This window comes from Salmo salar, unplaced genomic scaffold (assembly GCF_905237065.1).
Source record: "Salmo salar unplaced genomic scaffold, Ssal_v3.1, whole genome shotgun sequence".
In the NCBI taxonomy this organism is placed as follows: Eukaryota; Metazoa; Chordata; class Actinopteri; order Salmoniformes; family Salmonidae; genus Salmo; species Salmo salar.
Window position 1 is genome coordinate 129,104 of NW_025549570.1, and position 12,177 is coordinate 141,280.

Below are 12,177 nucleotides of genomic sequence, written 5' to 3' on the forward strand. Positions count from 1 at the left end.
GATTCTAGATGTCTGTAGGGGGGAGATTCTAGATGTCTGTAGGGGGGAGATTCTAGATGTCTGTAGGGGGGAGATTCTAGATGCCTGTAGGAGGGAGATTCTAGATGTCTGTAGGGGGGAGATTCTAGATGTCTGTAGGGGGAGATTCTAGATGTCTGTAGGGGGGAGATTCTAGATGTCTGTAGGGGGGAGATTCTAGATGTCTGTAGGAGGGAGATTCTAGATGTCTGTAGGGGGGAGATTCTAGATGTCTGTAGGAGGGAGATTCTAGATGTCTGTAGGGGGGAGATTCTAGATGTCTGTAGGAGGGAGATTCTAGATGTCTGTAGGGGGGAGATTCTAGATGTCTGTAGGAGGGTGATTCTAGATGTCTGTAGGAGGGAGATTCCTAGATGTCTGTAGGGGGGGAGATTCTAGATGTCTGTAGGGGGGGAGATTCTAGATGTCTGTAGGAGGGAGATTCTAGATGTCTGTAGGAGGGAGATTCTAGATGTCTGTAGGGGGAGATTCTAGATGTCTGTAGGAGGGAGATTCTAGATGTCTGTAGGGGGAGATTCTAGATGTCTGTAGGAGGGAGATTCTAGATGTCTGTAGGGGGGAGATTCTAGATGTCTGTAGGAGGGTGATTCTAGATGTCTGTAGGGGGAGATTCTAGATGTCTGTAGGAGGGAGATTCTAGATGTCTGTAGGGGGAGATTCTAGATGTCTGTAGGAGGGAGATTCTAGATGTCTGTAGGAGGGAGATTCCTAGATGAGTTAGAGTTAGTTAGTATAGTGGTGATGTTTTAATGGGTGCAGGGTTAGTTGGTATAGTTGTGAGGTTTTAATGGGTGCAGGGTTAGTTGGTATAGTGGTGAGGTTTTAATGGGTGCAGGGTTAGTTGGTATAGTGGTGAGGTTTTAATGGGTGCAGGGTTAGTTGGTATAGTGGTGATGTTTTAATGGGTGCAGGGTTAGTTGGTATAGTGGTGAGGTTTTAATGGGTGCAGGGTTAGTTGGTATAGTGGTGAGGTTTTAATGGGTGCAGGGTTAGTTGGTATAGTGGTGAGGTTTTAATGGGTGTAGGGTTAGTTGGTATAGTGGTGAGGTTTTAATGGGTGCAGGGTTAGTTGGTATAGTGGTGAGGTTTTAATGGGTGCAGGGTTAGTTGGTATAGTGGTGAGGTTTTAATGGGTGCAGGGTTAGTTGGTATAGTGGTGAGGTTTTAATGGGTGCAGGGTTAGTTGGTATAGTGGTGAGGTTTTAATGGGTGTAGGGTTAGTTGGTATAGTGGTGAGGTTTTAATGGGTGCAGGGTTAGTTGGTATAGTGGTGAGGTTTTAATGGGTGTAGGGTTAGTTAGTATAGTGGTGAGGTTTTAATGGGTGCAGGGTTAGTTAGTTAGTAGGCCAATTTTTTCACAAAGTAATGAATTCATACCACAGAATCGTAGGCTGATACATAGCCAATACAGTAGGTGGCGGCATGCACCTATAATATTTGTTTGCGGGCGGCCATAATAGCAACGAAGAAGAAGAAGCGTCTCCCAGCCGGCAGAACATTCACACGAAGAAGAAGCCCCCTGCTCTTAGTCTTGACTTCGTCGCCATCTTGTGGTCCACTAACACTCTGCCGGGAGGCAGCGGGGGAATCATGTGGTTTGTCATGTGACGGTAAACAGGAATTGAATTGAAAAACCTGAAACGGTCAACATTTAGCTAGCAACTACACTATACTATAGGTGTATACCTTATAAACGGTCAACATTTAGCTAGCAGCTACACTATACTATAGGTGTATACCTTAATAATGTGAGTTACTGTTGTGAAATGATGCATGTAAAATATATAGAAACTCGCTCGGCTCGGTAGAATAAACCGCTTGTTGCAAAATATCTTACCGGCCACTAACTTCAACTAGCCTGCCGGTGATAACTAACGTTAAATGTACAATTGTTTCACGTAGTTAGCTGAACTCGTTAACGTTATACAAATGAATACTATTTAGAGATGCAGTTTTAGTCCCTGGTTTAACCTGTGGCAGCTGTGTCTCTCTTTGTGTAGAAGTGGGGGGCCAGAGCCCGATTTGCAGCGGTGCCTTGTAGACCCAGACCGCCGCCATGGTGGATTTCCTGGCGGAGAACAACCTGTGTGGTCAGGCGGTGCTGAGGATCGTGTCCCGGGGTAACGCTATCATAGCCGAGCTCCTCCGCCTCTCGGACTTCATCCCTGCTGTCTTCAGGCTCAAAGACAAGAGCGACCAGCAGAAATATGGAGACATCATCTGTGATTTCAGCTACTTCAAGGTGAGATGGGGGGGGATTGTCTTGTTAAATAGGTATGAGATGAGATCACAGTGAAAGGACATCATTTGCGGTGCACCTCCTTAGATAATGGACAGACACCGCCAGGGTCATGGTTAGGTCTTTCAAGTTATTTGATTTCCATCCGTCATCCATGAACTCAATTATTTACAATGTGTTATGGCATGATGATGATGAAGAAGTACAGGGATAACGTTATGTCCATAAGTAACCTTTTTATATTCTCCCGCTGCCTTCCAGGGTCCAGAGTACTACGACAGTAAGCTAGAAGCCAAACCAGATCTGCAGGATTTGGACGATGAGTTCCGGGAGAACAACATAGAGATACTTTCACGATTCTACCTGGCGTTTGAAAGTGTCCACAAGTACATCGTTGATCTGATCAGGTGATCTAGAATTACTTCCTTCCGATATCAACCAGGATGTCTGTTTTGGATTGAGATATTTTGGTTTGTTCACTCATTGAGCCTGAAGCCTTAATGTGTGGTGTGTCAAGTAGTCTGTCTGTCTCACCATTTCATTGAGCCTGAAGCCTTAATGTGTGGTGTGTCAAGTAGTCTGTCTGTCTCACCATTTCATTGAGCCTGAAGCCTTAATGTGTGGTGTGTCAAGTAGTCTGTCTGTCTCACCATTTCATTGAGCCTGAAGCCTTAATGTGTGGTGTGTCAAGTAGTCTGTCTGTCTCACCATTTCATTGAGCCTGAAGCCTTAATGTGTGGTGTGTCAAGTAGTCTGTCTGTCTCACCATTTCATTGAGCCTGAAGCCTTAATGTGTGGTGTGTCAAGTAGTCTGTCTGTCTCACCATTTCATTGAGCCTGAAGCCTTAATGTGTGGTGTGTCAAGTAGTCTGTCTGTCTCACCATTTCATTGAGCCTGAAGCCTTAATGTGTGGTGTGTCAAGTAGTCTGTCTGTCTCACCATTTCATTGAGCCTGAAGCCTTAATGTGTGGTGTGTCAAGTAGTCTGTCTGTCTCACCATTTCATTGAGCCTGAAGCCTTAATGTGTGGTGTGTCAAGTAGTCTGTCTGTCTCACCATTTCATTGAGCCTGAAGCCTTAATGTGTGGTGTGTCAAGTAGTCTGTCTGTCTCACCATTTCATTGAGCCTGAAGCCTTAATGTGTGGTGTGTCAAGTAGTCTGTCTGTCTCACCATTTCCTCACCATGCTTTATTTAATCAGCCGTTCTTCTCTCCAGGTACCTGGATGACCTGTATGAAGGAGTTTACATTCAACAGACCCTGGAGACTGTGCTGCTGAATGAGGATGGAAAACAACTCCTGGTAAAAAAAATATTTATTTAATTTTTATTTTACTAGGCAAGTCAGTTAAGAACAAATTCTTATTTTCAATGACGGTTAACTGCCTTTTTCATGGGGGCAGAGCGACAGATTTTCTTACCTTGTCAGCTCGGGGGGGATTCGATCTAGCAACCTTTCGGGTTACTAGTCCAACGCTCTAACCACTAGGCTACCCTGCCGCCCCAATCTCTTGTAATGACTTATATTTTGTAGAGGGGCCCCGGGGGTCGGGTTCCCTGGAAGCTTTGTAGCTCTAAGATCAACTTTTATACATTTCATGAAAATCGTCCCTGTATGTTTGGCGATGTCCAGAAGGTATGTAACAGTCCTATGATGTGGTGTTTGTCCTTGTTAACCAGTGTGATGCCCTGTATGTTTGGTGATGTCCAGAAGGTATGTAACAGTCCTATGATGTGGTGTTTGTCCTTGTTAACCAGTGTGATGCCCTGTATGTTTGGTGATGTCCAGAAGGTATGTAACAGTCCTATGATGTGGTGTTTGTCCTTGTTAACCAGTGTGATGCCCTGTATGTTTGGCGATGTCCAGAAGGTATGTAACAGTCCTATGATGTGGTGTTTGTCCTTGTTAACCAGTGTGATGCCCTGTATGTTTGGCGATGTCCAGAAGGTATGTAACAGTCCTATGATGTGGTGTTTGTCCTTGTTAACCAGTGTGATGCCCTGTATGTTTGGTGATGTCCAGAAGGTATGTAACAGTCCTATGATGTGGTGTTTCTCCTTGTTAACCAGTGTGAAGCCCTGTATCTCTATGGAGTCATGCTGTTGGTTATTGACCAGAAGATGGAGGGAGAGGTCAGAGAGAGGATGCTGGTGTCCTACTATAGATACAGGTCAGACTTTTGCTGCTCTTTTTGGGGGGAAATGGCTTCTACATCCTTTATACAGTTCAACCCTTTTAAGAATCAATCTTCTTTGTTATTTTGTCAGGGACTGTTTAATGCTGTCAATAATATCTATAATAATATCTATAATAATATCTATAATAATATCTATAATAATATCTATAATACTATAATAATATCTATAATATTATAATACTATAATATCTATAATACTATAATAATGTCTATAATACTATAATAATATCTATAATATTATAATACTATAATATCTATAATACTATAATAATGTCTATAATACCATAATACTATCTATAGTACTAGGACAGTAAGAGAGCGCTGACAGACATGGAAGCTCTGCTTTTAGCTCCTAAGCAATTTTGCACAAGCATTTCACTTCACACACACAATAACATCTGCTAAATATATGTATGTGACCAATAACATTTTGATTTGAAAACATTTCACAGGCTGAAATCTAATGCGTAGTACAAGAGAGAGCTAAAAAGTTATTTTAATGAAAGAAAACAAAACATCTTGAGTTAAAATGGACCGTGTTCCTAACAATACATGTCCTGTTTGTCTATCCAGTGCTGCCCGCTCCTCAGCAGACTCTAACCTGGATGACATCTGTAAGCTGCTGCGTAGTACAGGCTACTCCAGCCAGTCAGGGGCCAAACGGCCAGCTAACTACCCTGAGAGCTACTTCCAGAGAGTGCCTATCAGTTCTACCTTCATCAGCATGGTGATCGGCAGGCTGCGTTCTGATGACATCTATAACCAGGTAAGACTCAAACGGATCATTTCCTGGATTTTTTTAAATTGTTTTTTTATAACCATTTTGTTTTCTTACCTTTTTTTTTAAAAGGAGTTTGTCGTGTCACTGTTTTTCCTAGTTGGTAACGTAAACACTCCATTGGTTCCCTTTGGGTGGTTAGTATCCTAGAGCTGAATGACAGTTCTTACACCCCGACTAATGCTACAATATTACGTTGTCTTGAATGTTTTATTATTATCTATTTGTATGTTATTTATCATGTAATCGTCTGATTCTCAGATCCATGTTTAGTCCTGTCTCTAAAGATGTCCTCTGTCTCTCCCCCAGGTGTCTGAGCATCGCAGCACAGCGTTAGCATAACCAGTCTCAGATCCATGTTTAGTCCTGTCTCTAAAGATGTCCTCTGTCTCCCACCCAGGTGTCTGAGCATCGCAGCACAGCGTTAGCATAACCAGTCTCAGATCCATGTTTAGTCCTGTCTCTAAAGATGTCCTCTGTCTCCCACCCAGGTGTCTGAGCATCGCAGCACAGCGTTAGCATAACCAGTCTCAGATCCATGTTTAGTCCTGTCTCTAAAGATGTCCTCTGTCTCCCACCCAGGTGTCTGAGCATCGCAGCACAGCGTTAGCATAACCAGTCTCAGATCCATGTTTAGTCCTGTCTCTAAAGATGTCCTCTGTCTCCCACCCAGGTGTCTGAGCATCGCAGCACAGCGTTAGCATAACCAGTCTCAGATCCATGTTTAGTCCTGTCTCTAAAGATGTCCTGTGTCTCCCCCCAGGTGTCTGCGTACCCTCTGCCTGAGCATCGCAGCACAGCCTTAGCTAACCAGGCTGCCATGCTGTATGTCTGTCTCTACTTCATTCCCTCCATACTTCAGACTCAACAGGCCAAGATGAGGGAGATAGTGGACAAGTACTTCCCTGATAACTGGGTGAGAGACACCATCTAAACTGTACTTCCCTGAATACTAGGGGGAAAAAAAACATTTAGTGTACTTGTTTATCTTGATGCAGTATATTTCCCTCGGCCACCAGCCATTACGCTGGTTTAAAGTATTTACAATTTCTCCTGCTGCAGGTCATCAGTGTCTACATGGGAATCACTGTGAATCTGGTGGAGGCTTGGGAACCGTATAAAGCTGCCAAGATCGCCCTCAACTACACCCTGGACTCGGCCAATATCAGAGAGCAGGTATAGAGGCTAACAGGCTTACTGACAAAACGTCTACTAACATGAAATGGTTTTCACTTGTTATAGACGTGAGTCTCCCATCATATCCTTCACAAGTTGTTGTGAAAATGTGGAAGGTTAGAGGACTGCTTATGACCCCCCCCCCCCACTGCCATGTTATAACACCTTTTATAACACCCTGTAACTAACCATACATTAACCCTCCTCTAGGCCAGTCGTTATTCAGTCAGTATGGAGGGCCTGAGGCCACAGATTCAGCAGCTGCTGAAGGAAGGGTTTCTGAGGGAGGAGATCGTCCTGGATAACATCCCCAAGCTGCTCAACTGTCTACGGGACTGTAACGTTTCTATACGCTGGCTGATGCTACACACTGCAGACTCAGGTAGGTCTTTCTATAGACCTCTAGGTCCATGCATGAAATGGGCTTACAACTGATTTATGAAGCATCCATAAAGGCCTTATAAAGGGTTCATGAAGCATCCATAAAGGCCTTATAAAGGGTTCATGAAGCATCCATAAAGGCCTTATAAAGGGTTCATGAAGCATCCATAAAGGCCTTATAAAGGGTTCATGAAGCATCCATAAAGGCCTTATAAAGGGTTCATGAAGCATCCATAAAGGCCTTATAAAGGGTTCATGAAGCATCCATAAAGGCCTTATAAAGGGTTCATGAAGCATCCATAAAGGCCTTATAAAGGGTTCATGAAGCATTTTGTATTGATTTATTTTTAAGGTCCCGTGTGGCTCAGTTGGTAGAGCATGGTGTTTGCAACGCCAGGGTTGTGGGTTCAATTCCCACGGGGGACCAGTACGGAGAAAAAAAGGGAAAAAAATGTATGAAATGTATGCATTCACTACTGTAAGTCGCTCTGGATAAGAGCGTCTGCTAAATGACTAAAATGTAAAATGATTAAAGTGGGAATGAGAACTAGTATCAAAACCAGGTAGAGCAGAACCTCAGGTATAGTCATATCAGACAGAACCTCGGGTGTAATCGTGCTGGGCTGCACTGTGTCGTGCCAGGTTAACTATGTCATGCCAGGTGGCACTATGTCATGCCATGCCAGGTGATACTATGTCATGCCATGCCAGGTGACACTGTGTCGTGATACTATGTCATGCCAGGTCATACTGTCATGTCATGCGATACTATGTCATGCCATGCCAGGTGAACTATGCCATGCCAGGTGTAATGCCAGGTGATACTATGCCATGCCAGGTGATACTATGTCATGCCATGCCAGGTGATACTGTGTCATGCCATGCCAGGTGATACTATGTCATGCCATGCCAGGTGAAACTCTGTGTCATGCCAGGTGATACTGTGTCATGCCATGCCAGGTGATACTGTGTCATGCCATGCCAGGTGATACTATGTCATGCCATGCCAGGTGTACTGTGTCGTGCCATGTGATACTATGCCATGCCAGGTGATACTATGTCATGCCAGGTTTTTGCATGCCATGCCAGGTGATTGCATGTCATGCCATGCCAGGTGATTGCATGTCATGCCATGCCAGGTGATTGCATGTCATGCCATGCCAGGTGATTGCATGTCATGCCATGCCAGGTGATTGCATGTCATGCCAGGTATTACTGTGTCATGCCAGGTGATACTGTGTCATGCCAGGTGATCCTGTGTCATGACAGGTGATCCTGTGTCATGACAGGTGATCCTGTGTCATGCCAGGTATTACTGTGTCATGCCAGGTGATACTGTGTCATGACAGGTGATACTGTGTCATGACAGGTGATCCTGTGTCATGACAGGTGATCCTGTGTCATGACAGGTGATCCTGTGTCATGACAGGTGATACTGTGTCATGCCAGGTGATACTATATTCCTAAACTGTGCTGTGTTGTCTTCTTGCAGCCTATGATCTCAACAACAAGCGTCTGCGCCAGATCAAAGATCAGGTGATCAACGACTCCAAGTACAACCCCAAGATCCTCTTCCAGTTACTCCTCGACACCGCCCAGTTCGAGTTCACTCTCAAAGAGGTCAGTCTCAACAATATCATATATGATTTGATGCCAAGTTGTAATTACACAATTAAAAAAAAACGTGTCGGGTCTCTGAATATAAATGGTGAATTCACCATCTGTGTTCCCCCTGGTTTTTTCTCTTCCTCTCTCAGATGTTCAAGCAGATGCTGTCAGAGAAGCAGCTGAAATGGGAGAGTTATAGAACAGAGGGATCAGAGAGGATGACCGAGCTGGCTGAGGTCTTCTCTGGGGTCAAGCCTCTAACCAGAGTGGAGAAGAATGGTGAGATGGATAACAGAACTAGCTACAACATAAAAACACACATCATTACCACAACTGGTAGTTCACAATCTGGACTCCCTACTCTTATTGTAGTTCACAATCTGGACTCCCTGCTCTTATTGTAGTTCACAATCTGGACTCCCTGCTCTTATTGTAGTTCACAATCTGGACTCTCTGCTCTTTTTGTAGTTCACAATCTGGACTCCCTGCTCTTATTGTAGTTCACAATCTGGACTCCCTGCTCTTATTGTAGTTCACAATCTGGACTCCCTGCTCTTATTGTAGTTCACAATCTGGACTCCCTGCTCTTATTGTAGTTCACAATCTGGACTCCCTGCTCTTATTGTAGTTCACAATCTGGACTCCCTGCTCTTATTGTAGTTCACAATCTGGACTCCCTACTCTTTTTGTAGTTCACAATCTGGACTCCCTACTCTTATTGTAGTTCACAATCTGGACTCCCTACTCTTATTGTAGTTCACAATCTGGACTCCCTGCTCTTATTGTGACTGCTTGTAAAATCCTTTTAGTTGGAGTCAATCACTGAAACTGTTTGAATGGCACAAAAATACACAATCCATGTCTCAAGGCTTTAAAAAAATCGTCTTCACTGATTGAAGTGGATTTAACAAGTGACATCAATAAGGGATCATATCCTTCACCTGGATTCACCTGGTCAGTCTCTGTCATGGAAAGAGCAGGTGTCCAGTCAGTGTATACCCTACACATATATAGAGGGTGAAATGGACAAGGGGGTGAAATGGACAAGGGGGTGAAATGGACAAGGGGGTAAAATGGACAAGGGGGTAAAATGGACAAGGGGGTGAAATGGACAAGGGGGTGAATGGACAAGACAGAAGATGTAAGTATCTTTGAACAGGATATGGTAGTAGGTTCCAGACAGAAGATGTAAGTATCTTTGAACAGGATATGGTAGTAGGTTCCAGGCTCACCGCTTTCTGTCACACTCAAAAGTCCCCCTTCTGTATGAAGAATGGTCCCCCACCCAGCCAACATCCAGCCAACACCCAGCCAACACCCAGCCAACACCCAGCCAACACCCAGCCAACACCCAGCCAACACCCAGCCAACATCCAGCCAACACCCAGCCAACACCCAGCCAACATCCAGCCAACACCCAGCCAACACCCAGCCAACACCCAGCCAACATCCAGCCAACACCCAGCCAACACCCAGCCAACACCCAGCCAACTTAACACACCTGTGGGAAGCATTGGAGTGCTTTGGACACCTTGTAGAGTCCATGTCCCAACAACCTGAGGCAGTTCAGGGGGCAGAATACCTTCCTCAATATTAGGAAGGCATTCCTAATGTTTTTCTGTTAAAAGCATGTGGCTCACTGTACCATACCTATTCCTGTTGCAGGCTCACTGTACCATACTTATTCCTGTTGCGGGCTCACTGTGCCATACTTATTCCTGTTGCAGGCTCACTGTACCATACCTATTCCTGTTGCAGGCTCACTGTACCATACCTATTCCTGTTGCAGGCTCACTACCATACCTATTCCTGTTGCAGGCTCACTGTACCATACTTATTCCTGTTGCGGGCTCACTGTACCATACCTATTCCTGTTGCGGGCTCACTGTACCATACTTATTCCTGTTGCGGGCTCACTGTGCCATACTTATTCCTGTTGCGGGCTCACTGTACCATACTTATTCCTGTTGCAGGCTCACTGTACCATACCTATTCCTGTTGCAGGCTCACTGTACCATACTTATTCCTGTTGCGGGCTCACTGTACCATACCTACTCCTGTTGCAGTCTCACTGTACCATACCTATTCCTGTTGGGGGGCTCATTGTACCATACCTATTCCTGTTGCGGGCTCACTGTACCATACTTATTCCTGTTGCCGGCTCACTGTACCATACTTATTCCTGTTGCGGGCTCACTGTACCATACTTATTCCTGTTGCAGGCTCACTGTACCATACTTATTCCTGTTGCCGGCTCACTGTACCATACTTATTCCTGTTGCCGGCTCACTGTACCATACTTATTCCTGTTGCGGGCTCACTGTACCATACTTATTCCTGTTGCAGGCTCACTGTACCGTACCTATTCCTGTTGCAGGCTCACTGTACCATACCTATTCCTGTTGGGGGCTCACTGTACCATACTTATTCCTGTTGCGGGCTCACTGTACCATACTTATTCCTGTTGCGGGCTCACTGTACCATACTTATTCCTGTTGGGGGCTCACTGTACCATACCTACTCCTGTTGCAGGCTCACTGTACCATACCTATTCCTGTTGCAGGCTCACTGTACCATACTTATTCCTGTTGCAGGCTCACTGTACCATACCTATTCCTGTTGCGGGCTCACTGTACCATACTTATTCCTGTTGCGGGCTCACTGTACCATACTTATTCCTGTTGCGGGCTCACTGTACCATACTTTTTCCTGTTGCAGGCTCACTGTACCATACTTATTCCTGTTGCGGGCTCACTGTACCATACTTATTCCTGTTGCAGGCTCACTGTACCATACCTATTCCTGTCTCAATAGTGAAAGCTGATCTCACTGTACCATACTTATTCCTGTTGCAGGCTCACTGTACCATACTTATTCCTGTTGCGGGCTCACTGCACCATACCTATTCCTGTGGCAATAAGCTGATCTCACTGTACCATACCTATTCCTGTTGCGGGCTCACTGCACCATACCTATTCCTGTTGGGGGCTCACTGTACCATACTTATTCCTGTGGCAATAAGCTGATCTCACTGTACCATACCTATTCCTGTTGCGGGCTCACTGTACCATACCTATTCCTGTTGCAGGCTCACTGCACCATACCTATTCCTGTTGCAGGCTCACTGCACCATACCTATTCCTGTGGCAATAAGCTGATCTCACTGTGCCATACTTCCTCCCATTCTAAACGTGTTAGATGTTGATGTGTTGTTGACATGGTTGTTGTTGTTGTTGGACAGAGAACCTGCAGGCATGGTTCAGGGAGATCTCTAAGCAGATAGAGTCTCTGAACTACGAGGACTCCACCGCTGCAGGCAGGAAGACCGTTCAGCTGATACAGGCCCTCGTAGAGGTGAGGCTTGGAAATTCACCACAAACGACAACGACTAGAAAGTGAACAAGAGTACATTCACTTAGTGACCGTTACATGATCATTTTATTACACGGTAACACACTTAGTGACCGTTACATGATCATTATATTACATGGTAACACACTTAGTGACCGTTACATGATCATTATATTACATGGTAACACACTTAGTGACCGTTACATGATCATTATATTACATGGTAACACACTTAGTGACCGTTACATGATCATTATATTACATGGTAACACACTTAGTGACCGTTACATGATCATTATATTACATGGTAACACACTTAGTGACCGTTACATGATCATTATATTACACGGTAACACACTTAGTGACCGTTACATGATCATTATATTACATGGTAACACACTTAGTGA

The 12,177-nt window shown here is 44.7% G+C and overlaps 1 protein-coding gene across 3 annotated transcripts in view; it reads left to right on the forward strand.

Moving 5' to 3' along the window:
* The first annotated feature begins 1,498 nt into the window (after nt 1–1,498).
* The window catches only part of LOC106593536 (WASH complex subunit 5), a 52,182-nt gene continuing 41,503 nt past the window's right edge, over nt 1,499–12,177 (forward strand). The window contains exons 1-12 of one of the 3 annotated variants that reach the window (XM_045713415.1): nt 1,499–1,650; nt 2,041–2,282; nt 2,541–2,686; nt 3,497–3,581; nt 4,349–4,449; nt 5,050–5,242; nt 6,018–6,170; nt 6,317–6,430; nt 6,641–6,812; nt 8,304–8,431; nt 8,569–8,698; nt 11,661–11,773. In XM_045713415.1, the coding sequence (XP_045569371.1) occupies nt 2,097–2,282; nt 2,541–2,686; nt 3,497–3,581; nt 4,349–4,449; nt 5,050–5,242; nt 6,018–6,170; nt 6,317–6,430; nt 6,641–6,812; nt 8,304–8,431; nt 8,569–8,698; nt 11,661–11,773 (1,521 nt within the window). In that variant the 5' untranslated portion in view covers nt 1,499–1,650; nt 2,041–2,096. Of the gene's footprint in view, nt 1,789–2,040; nt 2,283–2,540; nt 2,687–3,496; nt 3,582–4,348; nt 4,450–5,049; nt 5,243–6,017; nt 6,171–6,316; nt 6,431–6,640; nt 6,813–8,303; nt 8,432–8,568; nt 8,699–11,660; nt 11,774–12,177 lie in introns of all 3 variants that reach the window. The other 2 variants (XM_045713417.1, XM_045713416.1) reach the window with 2 other exon arrangements.